The sequence below is a fragment of the Leuciscus leuciscus genome (assembly GCF_965113295.1).
Source record: "Leuciscus leuciscus genome assembly, chromosome: 1".
Classification (NCBI taxonomy): Eukaryota; Metazoa; Chordata; class Actinopteri; order Cypriniformes; family Leuciscidae; genus Leuciscus; species Leuciscus leuciscus.
In genome coordinates, this window is record NC_138725.1 from 77078592 (window position 1) to 77101956 (window position 23365).

The 23365-nt window shown below is 39.8% G+C and overlaps 1 protein-coding gene and 1 long non-coding RNA gene across 2 annotated transcripts; one reads left to right on the top strand and one right to left on the bottom strand.

Annotated features, from left to right (window-relative positions):
• Positions 1-675: 675 nt before the first annotated feature.
• On the top strand, positions 676-23116 carry LOC309476972 (5-hydroxytryptamine receptor 3A-like; the record flags this gene model as incomplete). Its single annotated transcript, XM_082140111.1, has 8 exons — positions 676-750; positions 844-888; positions 1043-1152; positions 4834-5006; positions 5121-5278; positions 9439-9649; positions 19226-19357; positions 22399-23116. 8 exons carry the CDS (start codon positions 676-678, stop codon positions 22647-22649), a joined length of 1155 nt encoding a protein of 384 aa, XP_081996237.1. The 3' UTR covers positions 22650-23116.
• LOC309512943 lies at positions 19389-21894 on the bottom strand. The gene is made up of 3 exons (XR_014211228.1): positions 21728-21894; positions 20172-20225; positions 19389-20051 (listed from the first exon to the last, which is right to left on the bottom strand). It is a non-coding gene; the product is annotated as an uncharacterized lncRNA (long non-coding RNA).
• Positions 23117-23365: the final 249 nt, after the last annotated feature.

A 23365-nucleotide genomic window follows, 5' to 3' on the forward strand; every position in this document is an offset into this window, starting at 1 on the left:
GATAAAGTTTCATGATTTAAAAATAATATATATATATATATATTTTAACTTCATTTAAAAAAATATATATATATATTTATATTTTTTAAAACAAGAATGGAAAAATGTGCAAAAAATTTTTCAATATCATTTTCACAAGTTGAAATTTAGGGGTTAGGGTTTGGGACAGCCACCTCCTAATTGAAATAGCCCATAAATGATGATTATATATTTAAAGCTTACTGATATCTTAAATAATATTGTGGGTTTCAATAGATAATTGAAGGATCTTAGTAAACATCTAAGATTTTAATAATTAAATGCTTTTCAAATGTGTTTTTTTGGATGAGGGACAGCAGTTTGCACCAATTCTGTAGAATGGCCCAAATATGTACAAAAATAACATTTGGACGACCACCTAAGAGCAATAGTCTACGTTTGCCTTTGTGTGTGTTTGTGTACGTCTGTGTACGTCTGTGTATGTCTGACAAGAGTATGACATGTAGAAGAATGAATGTTTAAACATGAAATTCTTTCACTGTGTGCTTGGAGAATATATTCTGCTGTGTTACTGAATGTCTCATATGCACAGGGTGGTCTGATGCTCAATACTGCAATTATTCAAAACAACTTACAGCTAAAAAGGATCTTTTTGAACATCTCGGCTTGGACAAGAATGACTCTCAGAACAACAGAATGTGGCCCATAATATTCACTTTCACCCCTCTCTATATTTTTGTGGACCTGTATGTGACCTCCATCATAAATGTGGTATGTGTCCAGCATGATTTATCTTCTCATTCAAGTCATTATGGGATGTCAAGCAGTTGTAATATCATCTCTCAACACATCTTATATCTACAGGATGAAAAAGCCCAGAGTCTCACGACACAGGTCAAAGTGCTAACAGTAAGCGTTTAAAAAACTATTTCATTCTTATTTCACAAAGTTTTACTTAATTTACAGAATTTTGTCACATGATCAGAGGTTTTATTTGATTTTCAAGCATACAGTATCTATCTTATAATCACTCTTAACTTCTCTATAACTCTAACTTTTTCAGGAGTGGCCAAATTGGAATATGGCATGGGATCTAAATACATTTTGTGGAATTAGAAAAGTTGTTGCCCCCAAAAATATGTTTTGGACTCCAGACATTGGTATAATGGAAAGGTATAAAAATTACTTCTGTCAGAACCTTTTATTTTGGTTGTTTTTGCCTTATAGTGATAGATCAGAAAGGTTGCAAAATGATGGATATAATAAGGATGATGGTATGACTAAATGGAAATGACAAAACAGATTCAAAGGCTTTGTTCATTCTGCACATAAAACACCCAGTCAACACATTGATCTCACAGTGATCTCACCATGTGGTCACAACGTCAGCAATGTGAGTTTACAGTGAGCTAAAAGTGTAACCTCACAGCGCATTCACTGTGTGCTCATACTATGGCCACAACATGAGCTCATCCCTTCTAGAAATGTTATTGTTCTATGAATGTTTTGAGGAACATTATGTTATGTTCTTGTAATGTTTTCTGTAGCTAATTTTATTTTTGTTACCAGAATGTTCTCCTAAAAGGTAGGATGTTGAAGTTTGATTGAAAGTAATAGTTTGGTTTGGTCATCATTGTGGAGGTCAGTGTTTGCTTTAGTTGGGCTCTTTGGCCTTGACTATTTGATTTTGGTTTTTCTCAGGCTACGGTAAGAGTTTGTTATAGCAAGAAAAAATGTGATGAATTGTTGAAATTGGTTACTTGTTGATAATAAAGATATTCTCAAAATGTAGTTGACTGATTTCAACCAGTGAAACAGATGGGAACGCAGCAAAAGTCTATGGTATCTATTTTACATGTTCATAACAACCCAAAATTTCTACAGCATAAGATCCTGCAGCATATAGTCTGAAAAACTATTTAAGTATTTAATATTAAAAAAAAACTAAAACTGTGCACCACAAATTTTAAACGCTTTCATCGAGACAAAAACAAACCTCAAGAATCAGCATGTGAATCTCAATAATGGTGACATGCTTCAATGCATGCGCAATGCATTCTGGGAGCACCATACAAAACTTATCAGTGGCTCCCAGAATGCATTGCGGCATGAAGCATGTCACCATTATTGAGATTAACGTGCTGATTCTTGAGCTTTGAATGTGTCTGAGAAAAAAACGTAGTACTTATTTAAATGAAATTGATAACAAATATACAGGTCAAGAAATGATCACTTTGTCAGAGCAATGCATGACGATAATAAAAATATTTTCATCAAATCATCAAGTATCTGACACCATATAATCACATTTTTCTTGTGCTATATCAAACAGTTATAACAGCCAGAGCAAAATGAGCATTGAAACATCAAACATCAAACCAAACTATTAATTTCCATAAATCATCAACATCTAAACCTCTGTTAATCTCAATAAGGACTTTTGTACACATGACAGAAGTAAATCTGGTTTGTTATAAGTGAAGCTGGTAATGTTGTTTGTGGAGTTGTTTAATGACGTTGGAGCCTGACATCAAATGTTTAAGATGTCAACCCAATTTTCATTTTCAACCAAAATTTGACATCTGAGCGATGTTGGAGTCCATGTCCAATAACATTTCTAGCTAGGGTGACTCACATTGTGTCCTTAATATGAGCACACAGTGAGTGCACTGTGCTGTTACACTTTTAGCTCACTGTTTAGTTTAGTTTAGTTTATTGGTTTATAATAATGTGGACAACCTCTTTTTAATGAAAAGAGCAGCTTTAGCCTCTACGGCTAATTTCCAGCTGTAGTCCCCAGCCACTGTGAACTCACATTGTGGTGATATGGAGGGATCACTGTGAGATCAACGTGTTGACTGGGATATAATGCAGTCAGATCAAATAGGTTATTTAGGTGTTTTTTGGTTTTTTTGTATCACCATGTGGTCCTGCAGGATGTTCAGTATCGCAACTTGACATGTCTAAAATGTAAACAAGCTTTAAAAAACATTTTAAAAAAGCTCTTTGTTGTTGCACTGTTGAGTATCGTTTGAATTTTAACGATTCCGATTCTGATTCTGCTTAAAGTCTGCGTGAACCGGAAGTTGCAAACGACTTTTCTCCAGTGTTGTGACGTATTTCCAAGTGAAAGGGAATATTGAACAGAGGGCAGGGTTTTACTTTAGCGCTCCTCCTCTCCATCTCTGCTCATAGCAGACTAACGGTTTGAGGAGAGCGGTGAAGCGTTTCCCAACCCAAGCCGTCAAACCTTACGTCATCAGAGAAGGAACGCCATTCCAGACCGGAAGTAACTTTTCAGATTTTGATTAAAGATTACCACAGCAAACAATTGTTTTCTGTGTATTAACTTGCACGGATTAATTGTTCACTCGATTCCTATTTTTGATTCCAATTAGGTAAATTTTTTAGATATCATTCACATTTATTCTAAGTCTTATTGCAAAACATTCCATTGCAGCTGAATGACATGGACAAAAATTAACAGGCTAAAGAACACACATAAGGAACTTTTTGTTTTGTTGACAGGGTTATTGTTGTGAGATTTTTATAGTTGGCTTTCAAATACTTTTGAAGTTAGGACGGGTTATCCTAAAGTTAAAGGGTTAGTTCACCCAAAAATGAAAATTCTGTCAGTAATTACTCACCCTCATGTTGTTCCAACCGCGTAAGACCTTCGTTCATCTTCGGAACACAAATTAAGATATTTTTGATGAAATCTGAGTGCTGGGTCACTCTCCATAGGCTGCTAGGTGGCCCAAACTTGCTGGCCCAGAAAAGTTATTAAAGAGATCGTTAATATAGTCCAAGTGACTACAATGGCTCAATCTTAAGTATATCAAGCGACGAGAAAACTTTTTGTGCGCAAAAACAAACAAAAATAACGACTTTATTCCACTATTCATTGCCTTCTCTCTGGACCTCTAGTTGGTTCGCGTAGTGTTTTTGCGCAGCGCGTCTGTGTTACACGTCACCACGTAGGCTCACTATTGGCCGACGCTTGTCATGTGTGTGATGCGTGATGATGTATAACATCAGCAGCGCAAAAACACTACGAGGCCCAGAGAGAAGGAAATGAATAGTGGAATAAAGTCGTTATTTTTGTTTGTTTTTGCGTAAAAAAAGTATTCTCGTCGCTTGATATACTTAAGATTGAGCCACTGTAGTCACTTGGACTATATTAACGATCTCTTTAATAACTTTTCTGGGCCAGCAAGTTTGGGCCACCTAGCAGCCTATGGAGAGTGACCCAGCACTCAGATTTCATCAAAAATATCTTAATTTGTGTTCCGAAGATGAACGAAGGTCTTACGCGGTTGGAACAACATGAGGGTGAGTAATTACTGACAGAATTTTCATTTTTGGGTGAACTAACCCTTTAAGACGCTTCTGTAGGTTCTTAGAATGCTTCTGTAATACCCTTTTCCTAACCGTTGTTTAAGGGATGGTTCGGAGTAATTTAACCTAGGGTCCTTTGCACCATGACCTCGAGCCAAACCCAGAAGCTTTTTTTTCCCTTGGTCAAACATTATTAAAGTTAGAGCTTATTTAGAGAAATCAGCCGAATGGCTTAGTGCAGGCGCTAATGGATCCAAGGTTGTATCTCGTAAATTACCTCACTAATAATGCCCATAATGGTACCAAACTTCTACATTAGTACAAATAGGTTCTGTACTCATAAAACGAGGCATTGGAAAGTTTGTAAGTCCATCAGGAGTTTATTTAAATAACACTTGCCTGACGGCTTATGCTACTGCTTTGAATTTGAATTAAATTTTGAATGATTTGAATGCCTGCTGTCTCCAATCATCATGTCTTTATTAATCAGTGTTAATTTATATTTTATCAATTTAGCATCAGGACAGAGTTTGGAACAAAGGATTCTCCAAATGTGCTGTTGTTCCATTACGGCAGAACAGTCTCAGTTGACTCTTTATCTCTGACCACGGCCTGTAAGATGGATCTCTACAGGTTTCCCTTCGACACCCAAAGATGCAATCTAACATTTCAGTCTACAGCATATTCAAGTACATCTGAAACACACAAATCAGCTTTGACAAACAAACACAAGATAACATGGTTTATTCTTCTAAACAATTTGCCTTTAATATGAAATACAATTTTAATGTCTGTTCCCACAGTGCAGGAGATTATACTTAGACAAATGAGTGACCAACCATTCATCAATCATTTCTCAAAGGAGCTCTTTCAGGCCGAGGGAGAGTGGGAGCTCCTCAGTATAAATTACTCTAAGAATACACTCTTTAGGGATATTGAATTCGATCAGCTGATATATCAGGTACAGAGCACAGGGTATGGAGTGCAAGCCAATATTAAATATTTAAATAAAATTATAAAACCAAAAACCAAAGAACAACTACACAGCAAAATCCCCAGTGTTAAATTAACTCTGCTTAATTCATGCTCAGAGAACAAATGGTCCCCACTCTACAGAGTGTTAAAATAACTCTGAGCATTAGTGATGAACACCTGCTGATAACAAGCAGAATCACTGAAGGAAAGAACAACAAGAACTACAATTGACTTCAGACACAGCTTTAGATGAAATCAACTGAAGAGAAAATAAGACATTAAATCTCTCAAGATCTCAGCAGAGGAGGATTAAACAGCTTCACTTATTACTCACTAGATTGACTTTATTTTGGTTTTACGGCTATAGAAGTTCTTATTGAGAATTAATAAAGGTTTAGGTGTTGATGTTTTATTGAAAATATTTAGTCAACATTATGGTGATCAGTGTTTGTTATAGTTAGTTGGGCAGTTTGACTCTTGGCTTTTGATGTGCGTTTGTGGTCTTTGTAACAGTGTTTACCAAAACACATAATTTGTTGCAAAGAAAGCCAGAAATCATGATCAGGTGATATAGTTTTAAGCATCTTAAAGTAGAATTAAGTCACTAATCATATCCCTTCACAAAAGTGGTTATTTGTGGCTCTAAGTGGCTTTATATTCACAGTCAATACATTCTTGCCACAGATCAGACATTCAGAAATTCGATTTTTTTGGTCCCACTTTATATTTCACGAGTTCACATCTACATATAATTAGTACAATAAGTTTATGCGTATTAGGCGTGCTGTCCGGGGGGAGGGCTCCGAGCTCGGAGTTAGGCCCGAACCCAGAGTACTCCCCCTAGTTGGTAAGTGTAGATGGAACTGGAAGTGAGGCGATGGGGTGGAGGAGGGATGCTGACAAACTTTCAATGAACAGAGATAGGTCTGCTGTGAATTTATACTCTGTCATTGAGTTGATTACTGATTCATCTCCAGCTGTGCATAATTTGGTTAATTATCTGAACCTGCTCCTCCCGAACTTTGTTAATAAAACATCATTAAGTGGCTTTAAAGGGATAGTTCACTTTGAAATTAATTTTTGGTATGTTTTAGCTTACCTCAAGGGCATCCAAGATGTAGGTGTCTTTTTTTCCGCAGTAGTTTCAATTTTGATATTTTTAGGTCAAACCGTTCTTGTCTGTCAGTCATATAATGCAGGTCTATGGTCACGGTCTCAAAACACAAGCACAGAGTCCAAATTAAAACAATTCCCCGTCGTCCAAATTAAACAATTCCCCATCGTAAGTACACATTGATGGCCTAAGACACGAAACGAGCGGTTTGTGTGAGAAAACGAACAGTATTTATATCGTTTTTACCACTTATACGCAGACATGTCCGAGTGATCTGATCTGACGTGTACGCAGACTGGTGTATAGATATATACACTAGATGTCGCCTTAAAGACATTCGTTCCAATGAACTGCCGTAGACAAGGCGACATCTAGTGTGTATATATCTATGCCTTCATTATAATGCACAGAGGGGGGAAAACATTAGCCTGTAACTCGCAAAATATCCCTGAAATCTGTGTTTTGGTAAATTAAGCTGCATGGTCTTTAGGCTATAATGCACGAATGGCCCTACAACATTTTAAAAAAAATGTATTGGTTGATTATCCACAGCAGGAGGTTTAGGTCTTCAGGAAGAGGAATTAATTATGAATTAGGCTAAATGATTTATGTTATTTAAAATTATTTCATATCATCATAGTATGAGAACGGAAATGAAAATGATGTATCAGAATTGTTATCAGTATCAAGACAAGACATAGCCTATTTATAGAAGGTGTCATTGGTCATGCAGTTGTATGATAACTAAATAACACTGCAATAGGCCAACGTGTCTGCCGTGTTATATGTGTGTGTGTGAAGCTTTATTTTCTGCACTACATTGAGCATAATATCAGACTTTTTGCTACACTTTATTTTAGAAAAACAATCTGTTCCTCGTTATTTTAAAGTGACGAAATTGAGAACTTTTTATCAGTACCTGCCATGATTCATAAACAACGCGCCTGGATTCTGAATCTGACTGACAGATTAACAGCGGGGTTTTTTTATTTTTATTTCAGTGCTGTTGTTAATGTTGTGGTTATTTCAGCAAACCGTTTAGAAAAAATCAGTTTAACAGCATTAAGTAAATTTTTTTAACAAAACTTTAAATTCTCTTTTAAGGTTGGGGCGGAGGTCAGCTCCATTGTTAAAATATAGATGAAGAATTGGCACAGCAGCATTGAGGTGGCATTAGGTTGTAGGGCTCACAATCTGTAAACGTGTATATAGTTTATTTTAGAATACTATTTGAATTGACACTTCTGTGTTGGCTTATTTATAAATATAATATGTATGTATTTGATCATATCAGCTGACTCTCAGCTGATCCATATCTACCTATAGGAATATGACGCCTATCACCGTATACATATATAAGTTCCTTCAGTATTCTCAGCAGCTATCGCGTTTCTCAGGAGCGAATTACCCTCCTCCCTCCCCAGCTCCTCCTCCCTCCCCAGCTCCTCCTCTCGTCAGTCAGGATTTGGCATTGTGATTCCCCTTGAATCAGAATAAATTCTCGAATTATGTTGTACTTTAAAATCTTGAATTAAATATATTTGCAAACATTCATGTTGGTTCTGTTCTGTTTACCCCAAGGGGGGTTATTGCTGCTCTCCTGCTCTTCCATGCTAGGCCTCATGGATGCGCAGGGAGTTCTCACCCAGAACGGAACCATACCGCCAATCCAAACTGCATGCTAATTGTCAATCGTATTTGACGGTAGTGGTCCTGACAGAAATGCATTATAGCTGCATTTATACTCTAGAATGCTTTGACGGGATGCCACAGCGCATGATCCCTAAGGGAACGTCCACCAATTCCTTCAAGTTGCTAAAACGTATAATGTGTATTAATTAAAATTACTTTTAACATTCAAAAACAGACATGTTCCAAATCCAAAGCGTACTTGTATTGGTAGTAGACTGACTTACTACAGCTGACTTTTTTCCAATACCTCCCTTCATGTATTTACAGTAAACAATTATTTTTTAGGAAATTTCTGTAATATAAAAGTTTTTTTTTCTTTTATCATGTTTCAAAGGTTGTAGTTCCTATTAACCAGACTGACTTACAACAGGTGAAATTGTGCCAATAGCTCCTTGTATGCACAGAACACAATTAGATTTTTATAAAAACATTAGGCCTACTCAAATTCACCTAAAGGTTTTTTTTTTTTTTTATGTCCCAAAGCTTGTGGTAGGTTCCTAGTGACCAGACTGACGTATTACAGGTGAAATTGTGCCAATACCTTCCTGTAATTCAGCAAATGGATTTTATTTTTATTTATCAAATTATATTATAATAAATTATACGTTTTAACCACTTGGTGGAATTGCCAGACATTCCCTTAAGGATTATGCACTGTGCATGTCAAAGCATTCTCCAGAATAAATACGCAGCTATAATTCATGTAGGTGATTTTAAAGTGTATTTTATGTCGATATACAGTGGTTACTTACTGTTAAAACTAATCGTGGTGTTGATATATTAAGACTGCCGACTCTATAGAACAATGGCAAGCAAAACTAACTTTACCGGGCTCCGAGAGCCCTCTAGTGGTCGGGAGCATTTCCGTTGTGTTGCGGCTTTATTCTTTGTGTTGTACATTTTCCGTTGTGTTGTGGCTCATTTCCGTTGTGTTGTGGGTTCATTTCGTTGTGTTGTGTCTCAGTTTCGTTGTGTTGTGAACTTTTGTTCGCTTTTTAAATTTGTTGTGCACTACTGGGCCACCGTACTTAATTATCTCATTAACTTCAACACTGCTTGCACACTGAGGAGTGTTAATTTAACACTGGGGATTTTGCTGTGTAGTTAACAAATGACTAACATTAACAAAGATTAATAAATACTGTAACAAATGTATTGCTCATTGAAATGATGCTAATACTCTCTCTCTCTCTCTCTCTCTCTCTCTCTCTCTCTCTCTCTCTCTCTCTCTCTCTCTCTCTCTCTCTCTCTCACTCTCTCTCTCACTCTCTCTCTCTCTCTCTCTCTCTCTCTCTCTCTCTCTCTCTCTCTCTCTCTCTCTCTCTCTCTCTCTCTGGCAGATCACCATAAAAAGGAGACCTCTACTGTATGTCATAAACATTATAGTACCAGTATTTTTCTTCCTCTTGCTGGATGTGGTCTCCTTCTTCATTGACACAAATGGAGAAGACAAGCTGAGCTTTAAAGTGACTTTATTGCTGTCTATTTCTGTGATGCTGCTGATTCTTAGTAACACTCTGCCCTCTACAGCTGAAAAAATCCCTCTGATTGGTGAGTCTAACTTTGACCTGATTATTGAATATGACTATTGATATTTTTTTTTTGTTGAAGTTCAAGTTAAGTCTCAACAATCAAACAATATGAATTAAAACTAGAGTATTCTCTTTAAATTAAATATATTTGATAATCTAAGGGTTTAAGGCAGAATAGTTGCAGAGGTGTATAGTCCAGGGGTCAGAAAGTAAAAGTCCTGCCATATGTTTATTCCACCCATGAACTCAGCCAGTTGATCTCCTGGCTGAAAAACTGTGGTAATTAGCAAATCCAGGGGATTGGAACAAAATACTGAGGAGGACTTTTACTTTCTGAACCTGGACTTTACACCTCTGGCAAATCCTTCTCAAGTCAAATGAATGTTGATGCTTCCTGTCACACCATGACCTGTCCAGCAGAGGGAAACAGAGACAAGATCAACCTCCTCCTGAATCCCCAGCCATGTTGGGCCCAGATGGGTTTGACCTGGGCTCTCTAACTGGGGCCCGGCCAGTAATGTCCATAGTTTCCATGTAGGCCTCTCATGGGTTAACCCAAATGAAATGAACACAGCTCAGTGTGCACACTACAGGCTGTTAAATTAAACACTGAATCAGTGTTGGAAATTAATGTGATAATTAAGTGATTAATTGAGGGTATGTTTACACGACAACGATATGCTTAAAATGGAGATGTTTTTCCATTTAGTTTTCCGCGTACAGACGACACCATTGTCAAAACGATCCCCATTCACACGGATCTGCGAAAATGACTAAAAACACTGTATTCTGCTGCCAGACCAGTAGATGGCGATGAAACACTATAGACTGAATAGGTAACACGCATGTGCATGATGTCATCATTTTCAGAGTTTCATGTTTTGTTGTTTACACTAAGTTTGTGCTGATCCACCTATCCTGATGGAAATATGAAGAAGCCAAGTGAATGACGCGCTACACTAAGGTGCCGTCACCAAGCATTTGTTTTTAAATAATAACTTCATCTATCCTGTGTCTTAAGTACAATAAAACATTAGCCAATAGATTCTAACTAAAATTACCATGGTAAACCGATAATAAGATTAGAGTTACCATTTCATATTTCTTTAATACGGCCAAATTATTAAGGAATGTGCATGCTCTGGCTTGAATTGTCTAAGCCAATAAGATTGCTGTATTATAGACCAATTAAATGTGTCACTACTCCATCGTTCCAGACTGAACTCTGGAGAACTAAAATTGCCAAACTAAAATTGTGGCTCAACCTGGCCGATATGAGAGAGGTCCTGGATGACCGAGGCTCGCCACTCTCGTCCCCCTCTGTCGCCAGACCCCTGCCAGAGCACGCCCCCGTGGAACACTGGTCCTTCCCTGGCCTCTTCTGGCAGGACGCGGTTGATGACCATGCCCCCACACTGGGTCGCTACGCCGCCCACGTCCAGGCCGGTCATTCCACCTCGCTGCACCACCAAGGGTACGTCTGTAGTTCGCATGACCCCGCTGGCACAATTCTTGGGAGCCTGGCTAGAGTTTCCCAACCTGTCCCGCTTGGTCGCCCGAACCATCAGGCTCGACTATGCGATTCAGTTTGCACGGTCTTCTCCCCGCTTCAGGGGAGTCCGCTTTACTATGGTCGGTGGCAATGCCCCTGTCATGAGAGCAGAGATCGCCTGTGATCGAGACTGTCCCTCCAGCCGAAATGAGGTCCAGGTTCTACAGCCCCTACTTCATTGTGCCCAAGAAAACCGGTGGGTTACGACCAATCCTGGACCTGCGCGTCTTGAACCGGTCCCTTCACAGGCTCCTGTTCAAGATGCTCATGGCCAAACGCATTTTCGAATGTGTGCGGCCACAGGATTGGTTTGCAGCGATCGACCTGAAGGATGCCTACTTCCATGTCTCCATTCTTCTCAACACTGATATTTCCACTGAGATATGCTTTCCAGTGTACCTTGGTATTCCTGTGTTAAGTAGGAGTCCTTCGTCCGTGCTAGTTTCACGACAGGGATCTCAGACTTATGCAGGGCACTGGAAGACAGCCGAGGTGGCGTGATTGGACTGGGAATCCCATTCGTCGAAAGGGAACCACGAAAGGGAACGTCTCAGTTACGTATGTAACCCTCGTTCCCTGAGTAGGGAACGAAGACGTTACGTTTCCCTGCCACTTCCACTGTACCGCTGGAACGCCAGAGTTCAGTCTCGGCTCCTCAGCGAAGACATATCTGTATGTTGCCGGCGTACTTCCATATATACTTCCATATATACCCAATGAAGTAAGTTCACAGTTGAGTTTTTAAACTCAAACTGTTTGAAGCAATTGGTTTCCCAAATGATACGAGTTACCTTTCATGGTATTTTTAATCAAGGCCTTTTGCAGCGCAAGCGCCGATCTGAACGGTGTCTAACATGCCGTCTTTCTGTGCAAAAGCTGGTGTAAACATGGCAGTCGTGCCCTCTGTCAGCGCGGACCGCCAAGCTGCCCGGTCTTCTGCAAGGTGATCCCATCGGTCAGGGTTGATGTTAAAGACATTCATGTCCCGCTTGACAACATCCTTAAAGCGGAGCTTGGGTCGGACACGGAGGCGGTGTCCCACAGCTAACTCCCCATGGAAGATGGACTTTGGGAGACGTTCATCTGGCATACGACGTACATGGCCGATCCATCTGAGACACCTCCTCCGGAACGCGGTGTACATGTCACTGCTGTTAGTGAGTTTCAGCACGGTGGTGTTCGGGACCCGATCCTGCCATGACAGGCCAAGGATCTGTCGTAGGCAACAGAAGTGAAAAGCATTAAGCTTGTGGTCCTGCCGTCGGTATGTAGGCCACGTTTCGCTTCCATATAGCAAGACGGAGAGCACACAGGACTCATAAACGGGTACCTTTACTTTGAAAGAAAGTTCCAGACGCGAGACTGAAGCCGCCCATAGGTTGTTGAGGCATGACCAATCCTGGTATTCAGTTCAGCATCAAGACTGTTGTTTGCTGTCAAGGTTGAGCCGAGATAGATTAATTTCTCGACAACCGACAGCACTGTGCCATTGATGGTGATGTGAGGGGAAGCAGGAACGTTCTGAGCCATCACCACTGTCTTCTTGAGGCTTTTGGTAAGTCCGAACTCTGTGCAGGCAGTGGCAAAAGAATTGCACATCTCCTGAATTTCTTGTTCATTGTGAGCCATGAAGGAAGAGTCGTCTGCGTACAGCAACTCGCTCACAAGGACATGCTTCACCCTGGTTCTAGCCATCAGGCGAGCCAAACTGAAAAAGTTGCCATCATACCTGATGTGCAGCAGAACACCACCTGGATCAGGAAACGCCTGTCGCAGCACAGTCGAGAAATAGATGCCAAACAAGGTGAGAGCGAGGACACACCCCTGCTTTACTCTTATTGCTATGGAATCGTGCTGACCATCACGAAAAGAGAGAGAGAGAGAATGCACACAGTACTTAACATCTTCTGTGTTTACGGGAATACTCGACTTGGCATTTTGAAATATTTCTGTGTTTATTTGGCCGTTTAGGCGCGCAACCAAAGACAAAGGCTACTTGTCTGTGTTGTGCTCGGAGCGCTCGCACAGCATCCCGTCAGTAGAATTCAGTTCTCTTTCGCGACTTATCGCGCTTTTAGTATTTCTTTTTAATATAAAGCACATCCTGCTCTTTTCTTTCTCATTCATTCATTCATGTTTTGTTATTAATAACTTTAAACAGAAACGTCAACTGAAATCTGTGTGGATTATCAAAAATACGACACATTTATAGGACATAAAGGATCTGCGGCAAAAGTGAAAGTACCAGCTGGTGAAATGTTTCGAAATGTCTCTTTGCACAGCAAAGCACCCGTTTCAATAAAAGGATATATTAAAGTTTATATACTTTTACATTTTCCCTGCTGTTCTAAAATGATTTTCGCCATTACCTTTAACAATCTGCAGCTGCTTGAATCCCAGTGCAGGAGCTGTAGGTTACAACTTACCACAGAAACATAAGCGGTTAGTTGACTGCTGTGGTGACTCGTGACACTCGCGAACAGCACTGAACACGCACTTTTCCGGTACAACTTGAATATTATTATTATTATCATAAACTTTTCATTAACTTCGGTAGGCTGTACAAGAAGGGAATTGTAATTGGCTGCTTTTTCTGCAGAGAGCCGATCTCTGTTGATGTGTCTTAATTTTGTTATCGATCGTTTGTTGGTAAAGGGTGAGAGACCTTGCGAGCCACATGATTTTTGCCAAAGAGCCAGGTGTGGCTCGCGAGTCATAGGTTCCCAACCACTGGTGTACACGAATCAATAGATTAAATTACGTGACCTTTCACAAACTGCCATGAGACTGGGCTGGTCTGACAGGGTGAGGGGCGTGGCATCACGATGGTGGCTCTCCATCGTGATGTCGGTCAGATATCGTCCATCGGCACAACCCTAGTCCAAGGTCGAGCAACCAGCACCGGGAGCACCTGGTCAGCAACGCACTGCAGTCTTGGGAGGATTACACGGGCAAGGCATTTTCCCGGAAGGCTAAGGAGCGTTGTTGCAGTCATGCCTATCACCCTTATTTTTATAAAGAGTGACGATGTTGGCATTCTTGAGTTCGCTAGGGATGCATTTGTTCTACCAACAGCATCGAAACAAGCAGTGAAGCCGCCTGACCAGGCTGGCCTGGCTGGCCTAGGAGGTCAGCGCCATCAGTGGCTCGCAAAGATGCTGTTTTTTATGCTGTAGGACCCAGTGCCTCATTGATGCCGCTGTATATGCCGCGTATGTCCCCAGTACTTGCACACCGTTCTAACTTCTCACTGAGGTCCTGCCAGTACTGCTCGTAGGCCTGGCATGAAAGACGCTTGACGTCTTTCCTGGCCTTACGATAGTGAGCGATGGTGGAGTTGTTTCTGTCTTGGAGAGCACTGAGACGGGCAGCACGTTTGTCAGCTCGGGCCGGGAGCAGAGTAGCAGAGCTTGCAAGAAACCAATCCAGCTGTTTTCTTCTACAAAGGCCGAAGACCTCAGATGCAGCCTCCGTCATGGAACCTCTTAGCTCGGCCCAGGTGTTTTCAGGAGTGCTGTCAACTTTGAAGTGAAGGCCCTCCATTCGCACATGGAAACTTGCCACGTTTCTGCACGATATGTTTCCGCATCAGCTCAATGTTTAGCTATGGAGTGGGCTTTGGAGTGGCACTGTGAAACTTCTTTGGGGTGAGTCTTAGAGTGCAGCGGACAAGGGCGTGGTCGGTGTCACAGTCTGCAGAGCGCGTACTCCTGTACCTCTTGACAGCGTTGAGTTGACGCCTCCTGCCAAGACTGGGGGTGCATCCAGGTAACCTTGGATCTGATAGTTCCAGATGAGAAGGAACCCGGTAAGCATAGGCCATGAGCAGCGCACAACTCGAGGAGACGTTGGCCGTTGTAATACCGTTATTTTACAGCGCAATTTTTTACAGTGGAGTGCTGTTAATTTACAGTATATTCCTGTAGGCTATTTTTTCGAAAATGATAAATATAACCCAGAATGCATGGTTTTCTATAGTATATTACCGTTTTAATGGAAAATGGTATGTTACTGTCAGAATTTGGCCATTTTTCGACCATAACGTTTAACACACTGTTAAACCTCACTGTAAAAAAAACAAAAAACAAACATAATAGTGGTCAAGTCAAGTCAAGTTATCTTCATTTATATAATGCTTTTAACAATGTAGATTGTTTTAAAGCGGCTTTACAGTAACAAACGGATAATTTAAGGTAACAGAGATTGTTTTGGCTTTATAGCGGTTCTTGAATAAAGATATTTTCCAGCTAAAGTTAGTTTTAATTGATTCACTTCCGTCGCAAGGATCATTAGTTATTAAATTAGAGGCCGCTAAGACGACATCGTTCTCTCTACACAGACTTTTAAATGTGAACCTTTGAGAAACGCTGATGGCGCTCACGTGCGCATCAAGAATTAATTCTATAGTTATGCGCATTTGAATATATGTGCGCAGGTTTGTAATTCCCTACAAACCAAGCCTTAAACTACTTGTCTGGCCTTAAAATTTTGATACAGAATTATTGGAACCGAAATTATCCCGACAAACGTTTTATCTGTAGAGTGGGAAAGGGATCCTTCACAGGGGGAGACTAGTTGGCACTTCAGCACTGTGTTGTCATCGGGTCCAGGCGAAGGTCCTTCGTCAGATCTGGATACGGCCTGATTCCGGCAGGCTGCGGGAAAACCTTGGGATAAACAAAGACACTAAAATTAGCGTAGATGCCATTCTTCTTATTAGGGCTGTCAACGAATATTCTAAATTCGAATATATATTCGAATAGTTTTAAAAAACAGAAATTCGAACGTGAAAATTAATATTCAAATGTGAATTTCGAATATGGAAAAACACGCCCGCAGAAGCAGAGGCGCGGCTGTCTGCTTTGCGAGTGGGCGCGCTGCCGTGAGGCGTCAGGGACAGGCCACACGAGTCGCACTGTCTAGCACAGCGTCACTGCTGAAAATTGACTTATGGAAGATGCCAGAAAGTGCAGAGCCCAACTCGACCGCAGCAGAGAAAGTGATTTTAACTCCCCAAAATCTAAAAAGCCATGCCTGGAAGTACTTTGGATTTTGGTCGGTAGAAGGTAAAATTGTGGAGCCGCGAGATAAAGTAGTATGCAAGCTATGTAAGATCAAAGTCCTTTTAGGCAAGTCGTTCCGCTCGGCTGCCATCTTGGCAACGCCTCCGGGCAACTATTTCGGACTAACAAGACCAGGCTCCTATCTAAATGAATGGGCAGAGAGTCAGAACTGCACTTTCACTGGTCACCGGGACATACAAACTGCATGTATAGAAACAACAGTAAAATATGATAAAAATCGCTGAAAAAGTTTGATGACTTTGCCCCAAAATAAGGTTTAAAACGTCTTTTCCCCCACAGGTTATACTTTTACTACGTATGCGCAAGGGTTCACGATACCAACTTCATTTACGTCTCTATCCAGAATGCCAGTGTTGTGCAATATGTCAATATTGTTCTCCATTATTTAAATATAAGCAGGTTTGCACTTTATCAGTAATAACAATGTATTGTATAGATCAGTTGTTTTAACTATTCATTAAAATGAATCGGTTCAAATGAGTCATTAGTTCGCAAATTGGACGTGTCATACAGTTGTGTGATTATCCCAGCAGTTAGGACATTGTTAGGTTAGTGTCAACACAGAAAACATTACATCACTGGATAGTTTTTTTTCGTTTATTTAGAGAGTAATTTTATGTCAGCTGAATGTGCGGAACGCATTTCAGAGAAGATAAGGCATGCAACGTATTTTAGCACAATTCACACCCAGCGGTAATTCAGAAAAAAAAAAAAAATTCTCCGAATGCTCCACATGAAACTTTGGTCTTCCGACCTTTTACCATCATGTCATTTTATTTTGATTAATATGTGCGAGGGAGAGAGAGCAAGACAGCGCTTAATTTGGAGACTGTGAAGTCTTGTTTACACTTTCGCCTGGCTCCGAAGAGAGAGAGAGAGTGCGCACGCGACCGGGGCGCTCTCTCTCTCTGCTTGTTCTTTCAGTTAAATATGCGCCCTGTCACAAGCGCAGCAGTTCAGCTACATTGCTCACCGATCAAATAAGACATATTTTGTGTCTTTTACTTAGAATGTAAGGTAACATATTTGTGGTCGATATAAAATGCTTTAACTACCTTGGTAGCTGTCGCAAAACCTCAACTGTGCGCATGCGTCAGTGGAACCAGACGATAGGCTTAAATGTTTCCCGGCTTGACCGTTAAAAGCAGATGATTGGCTTTCCAGCGGGAGGGGCGGGACATGTGCATACAACCGCCATCTTTGCCGTTACGGGTTTTCCTTATATAGTTGTATTGAGGATTGAGGAAGTGGCATGACTCTTATATAAATTGTCTCTGGTAAGATACAGCTAGCATACCAATCGACCAGCAACATGAGGTCACATCTCGAAAATGTGCACCCAAATGAGCATGGCATAATGACAATAATTTCTTTCTTTTTTTTCCTTTGTTTAATATAAGTACCAAGAATGTAAGTAGCCTTTTTCTTTTTTAATAGCACTTTATTTTTTATCAACCTCAGGGTAAAAGTTCTTTGTTGTCACATTTCTCGGAATTGTGTGCCTCATTTTATTTAACGTTAAACAGAAAAGTTCCATGTTTACCACAGCATAGCTCACTCGGAGCTTTCAATGTCGGTTCTATACTGTAAAACTTCAATTAATGTTAATACATTTGTTTCAATCACTGAATGAAGCCTGCTATATTTGGGACAAGAGTCGCGACCTTAAATTGCTTGCACAAAACTCTTGATCAGCACTCAACATGTGCTTATTGTTGTTGTTAATTTAAACCGTTATGCGCAGAGAGAGCGTGAGCGCGAGGGCGAGAGAGGGAGAGAGTGCCTGCGAGTGAGCGAGAGGTCTGCGGTCTTGGCCATTTCGTTTATTTACTTGGTTTTGTGTTGGTAATACATTGTCAAATATGTTTAAACTTAAATTTAAACTTAAATCAACTACCTATACAAGTAGTTATGTCTCTTTGTATTAATTTGTCCTGTTATTGACATAATGAGGTTGCGTCATTGACAAAATGCGCAACCAGATGTTCGAATATCGTGTGTTTTTTAGAGGGGAATATTCGAACGTCATTTTTGAGCAATTTTGACAGCCCTACTTCTTATGATGTAACGAGTACATCAGGATTTATGGGAAATGTTCCCAGTTCCGGCTGGCCTAATCTATGCAGCCTAACATTGGATTATAGAAGTCTATAATGTATTATGTGAATGCTAGGTCAAAGAGATGTGTCTTTAATCTAGCTTTGAACTGACATAATGTGTCTGCTTCCTGGACAATGTTAGGAAGACTGTTCCAAAGTTTTGGTGCTAAATAGGAAAAGGATCTACTGCCAGCAGTCGATTTTGATATTCTAGGTATTATTAACTGGCCGGAATTTTGAGAACGCAATAGACTTGAAGGACTATAATGCGTTAAGAGCTCGCTCAAGTACTGCGGAGCTAAACCATTTAGTGCTTTGTAAGTAATCAGCAATATTTTAAAATGTATAGAATGTTTAATAGGGAGCCAGTGCAGTTTTGACAGAACTGGGCTAATATGGTCATACTTCCTGGTTCTGGTAAGAACTCGAGCTGCTGCGTTTTGGACCAGCTGTAGTTTATTTATTAAGCGTGCAGGGCAACCACCCAGTAGAGCATTACAATAATCTAGCCTTGAAGGTCATGAACAAATTAACTAATTGTTCCGCATTTGTCAATGAGAGCATATGGTTAATTTATATTTTTAAGATGGAATAATGCGGTTTTACAGATACTAGACACGCGACTTTCGAATGAAAGATTGGTATCAAAGAGCACACCCAGGTTCCTAACCGACGACGAAGACTTAACAGAGCAGCCATCAAGTGTTAGACAGTATTCTAGGTTATTAAGTATGGAAGTTTTTTGTCCAATAATTAGAATCTCTGTTTTTTCAGAATTGGGTTGGGTTGGGTTGGAAAAAACCAACCTGTAAACCTGTAAAAAACCTGTAAAAACCTGTAAAAAAACCCTTTTTTTACAGGGATTTACTGCTGTGCGGTTTTCTGTCTCATTGGCATCAGCATTGTGGAGACCATCCTTGTGAATTATCTGAAGGCTAATGGAGCTAAGAAGAGTTCAGTGGAAACAACATCTACTGTTAGTGGCCAGGATGGTAAGAGTCGATACCGCATATGATTATGAGGAACAGGGCCGTGCAGAGACCTCTGGAGGGGCAGGTGCTCAAAGTATAAAAGGGGGCACATGGAACAAGGCTTTAAATAGGGCTGTGTTCAAAATATCAATACAGCAATATATCAATATGGATGATTCTGTATCGATACGGCAGCAAATGCATTGATGCAGTTTTGAAAAAGAAACAGAACAGAAAAGACTAATTTTAAGTTTAAGAGTAAAAAAAAAAAAAAATGTATGTGCACCTATTAATAACTCTGGGATTAGAAACTGAAGTATCTTAAGTTGTCCCAACCTGATGGATTTTTTCTTCTCTGTTAAACAGAATAATAAAGAACAGCTGTAATAGTAAACTGTGTAGGACAAAATCAACGTGGCCCATGTTTCGTTCAGTACAGTACAGTTTTATTTAATGCCATGTCAGCATCTGTGGCTACTTTCATGGCATAAACTGATTTACAAAAATACAAGAGTTACATTTATACAATGAAAATAAAAACAAAGCAAACAGAAAAAATACAGCAATTAATACTTTACAAGATTTTTAACATTAATGTGGTACCTGTTCTGGTAAATTCTTACTAAAGTCCTTAAGTGAGTTTGCTGCCATTGCTGTTGTTGTTGTTAGTCCTACTGCTGCTGATGATGATGATACTGCTGGAGTTGATCTGAGACTGTAGACATTAAAACAAACATATAGGAGATATATTAGCTGATTAAACAATTTTTATGTGACCATGACAAGATGTAAAGATTGCTGATAGTGTTTGGAACTGGCTCACTAGCTCACGGACCTGCTGTAAAGCTGACTCTGTCCAGGCTGCTAGGGGAGATGTTCACAGAGGCTGCTGCACACAAAACATAAGATACTGGTAAGCCTTACCAGTGTTGTGTATAACAATAGTTTAAAGTATAAATAATAGTTTTTAGTCAAATAACATAAAAACAGCAAGCTAACGTTACTTCTACAGCCTACACACAGCAATATAAACAACATCTCTGTCTGCATGCTCTCTTCACGTCGTTCTTGTAAAATAATAATAATAAGTAAACAAACATCAAAAACACTTCGCTGAGAATTAGGGATGGGCATGATTAATCGACGATCGATAATTGATCGTTAAGAATTTCGTCGATCACGTTTATTTGTTATCGATTAAACTAATGCAGGTTGCGTGGAATTAATGCAATGGAATTAATTTTAGCGCGGAGGTAACGTTACCTGTGCATCCCGGCAACGTCAGTCCCCTCAGAGCGGGTGTTTTCGGCGGCTGGACTGGCTGTCACCAGGTTGCGGTCGCGTCTGATCCCAGATCATGTCAACATGCTTATCTTTCTCAACAGAAATCAGTAGACTGGTGCAGAAGTTCTATGGGAACTTCATGCGTTTTCTCAGATCGGATAGCTATCTGATTTATCAAAACGATTCCATTTACACCTCGTCACATAAATGTGTTTTTGCAAAACGGATATAAATCCGATCTTGAATTCCCGCGCTATATGCATATTTAAATTGTTGCACGTCATCGAAAGCAATATGAGCTGCATTTTATTGATCATCAGCGAAAATTTCTAAATCAAAGACCGCAACAAGATATTGCGGCAACAGCCCTGGTAAGATCATTTCGGTTCTTTACTTTTAATGAAGATGATTGTGTGTTGATGAATGACTTTCACTTTGATTTGCGATAGTTTGCACGTTGGCTGGCTTGATGAATAGATGCTCATCTGTGGTGATGCGTGTTGAAGTAGCGTCGTCATATCTGGATATAACATGACATATAGCCTATAACACGCTCTCACGCGTTTATTTCTTATCATTTTTGGGATAAGTCAAATTTACATTTGTGGTTTCAACAACCAGATGCATTTACTCTTGTCCAGTTTCGTCTGGAATGCGTCTCAGATCTCCTCCTGAAGTGGTTTGAGCGATCGGATTTAAATCCGTCTCGAATGCGTTTCGGAGGGCATTTAGATTTGGTCTGTTCACGACCGGATAGCTATCCGATCACAGAAAACGGATGAAGTGGCCATGGGTCTCTGTTTAAGAATGCCGGCTCGCAGCTGCAGGTTCCGCTGGTTTAGAGCACCGCAGGAATCTTCAAGTCTACCGAACGTCCAGTTTCACTGCCACAAGTTGATGATCTTGTAATAAAGATCTCATCGAGGACAAACAAACAGTATTTTTGTATTTTCATTGCATTTTTAATTTATAAAAAGTTAAAGAAATAATGAATTTCAATATAAAAATATTAATGATTAATCGATAGTCGATCGTTAATTCTCCCGACGATCGACTAAGAAAATTTAATCGAATGCCCATCCCTACTGAGAATGAAACACCACTTACCAGCAGCCGCAGAGTTGAAGATATCCTGTGGTAGTGCGCGTAGCCGCGCGAAATAAAAAAATGCGCGTGCAGCGTGAAGAATCGTCCCGGATGAGTTCGTAAGGTGAAAGGTCATCATGTGGGTCATTTTATTTACGGCTAAATTATTATTCATTAATTTTACTAATAGTTAGATTGGGCAGGCATCCAAAAAAAGGGCCTTTAATTAAAAAAAAAGGAGAGGAAATTTTGCCTTGACAAAAGGGCACTTTGGGCACCAAGGGGCAAAAGGGCAGGTGCTGGAGCAAACCCCCCCCCCCCCCCCCCCCCCCCCCCCTAAAACAAAATTTATTTGTTAAATTAATCTTAAGATTTGTTTGTTTTGTTTCTTTGGTACATATGCAAAGAAAAGCAAAGAAAATGTATCTTTGAGTAAATTAGACATGTGAACATGTTCGAGCATCCCTGTGCCCCTAAAATAGTACAAGCGGTTTGGATAATGGATGGATGAAAATAGCACGTTATTGTGTATGAAATAAACCACTCTAAAGCATCACATGAAATTAATTTGTTTTTCTATAACAGAGTATCAACAAAGATTCCACATTGAAAAATCGTATATATAATTGAGATTGTTTAGACCACACAAAATAGCATTCAGATACTTGCTTTGTTTTTTTTTTCTCTCACAGGAGATATAAAAATCCAGCAGAACCCTCCAGACTCAGTTAGAGATCAGAATGAGGAGCAGTCTTATACCATCGAGCTTCTGAAGCAGATCATCATTGAATGTCAGGCTGCAACTCAACGAAAACAACGACAGAGGACATTTCTGTCCTTGACCAGTGTGGCAAGAATCATAGATGTGGCCTTCTTAGTTATTTACCTAATCACTACTACTGTGTTTCTGTCTGTGCTTGGGAAGCTTTGGATTCCATATTGATGTCTTATACTTGAGATATCACACAACACTACATTTTAATATAAAGAGTTAATATAAAGTTTATATTGAGTTTAGTACACAATAATTCATGGGAAAAACACAAAGATTCAGACAGTATCTCAAGTGAAAAAAGAATATCCCTCTTATAATCATTAATAAAAAGTAAAGTTACATACAGTATAGTTGATCATATTCTAATTAATTTATCAAAATCCATGTACACTGCAATTACAATTGCCCAAATAATATAATAAGGTTAATGTACTAATTATAACATTTTGAATATGGAAAAATGTAATGTTGAGAAAAATTAAATGATGCTATTATATATGAAACTAAAACCACCAGTAGGTGGCAGCAAGTTATAATAAGTGAATCATAGAATCATTAATTCAACCAATTCGTTCAAACCGGCTGATTCATTCATGAAAGATAAAGGCTGAATCCGAAGTCACCCACTAAACCCTCATTCACTATTCCCTATTGTTAGTCCACTAATACTGTTCACTTGAAGGAAATGAAAACGATTTAGTGAATTTGGACTGTACACTCGTTATTGTGGTGCATTGTGGGATTGAATGAGTGCACTCAATAACGTCCACTATGGTTTCGGACACCACTACAAATGAACGTCCCCTCAAATAACACCCCATTTGAGGGTATTGGGGTCCACTGACTTTATGAATGGGTCATTGAATTATTGACTCGCCCGGGAA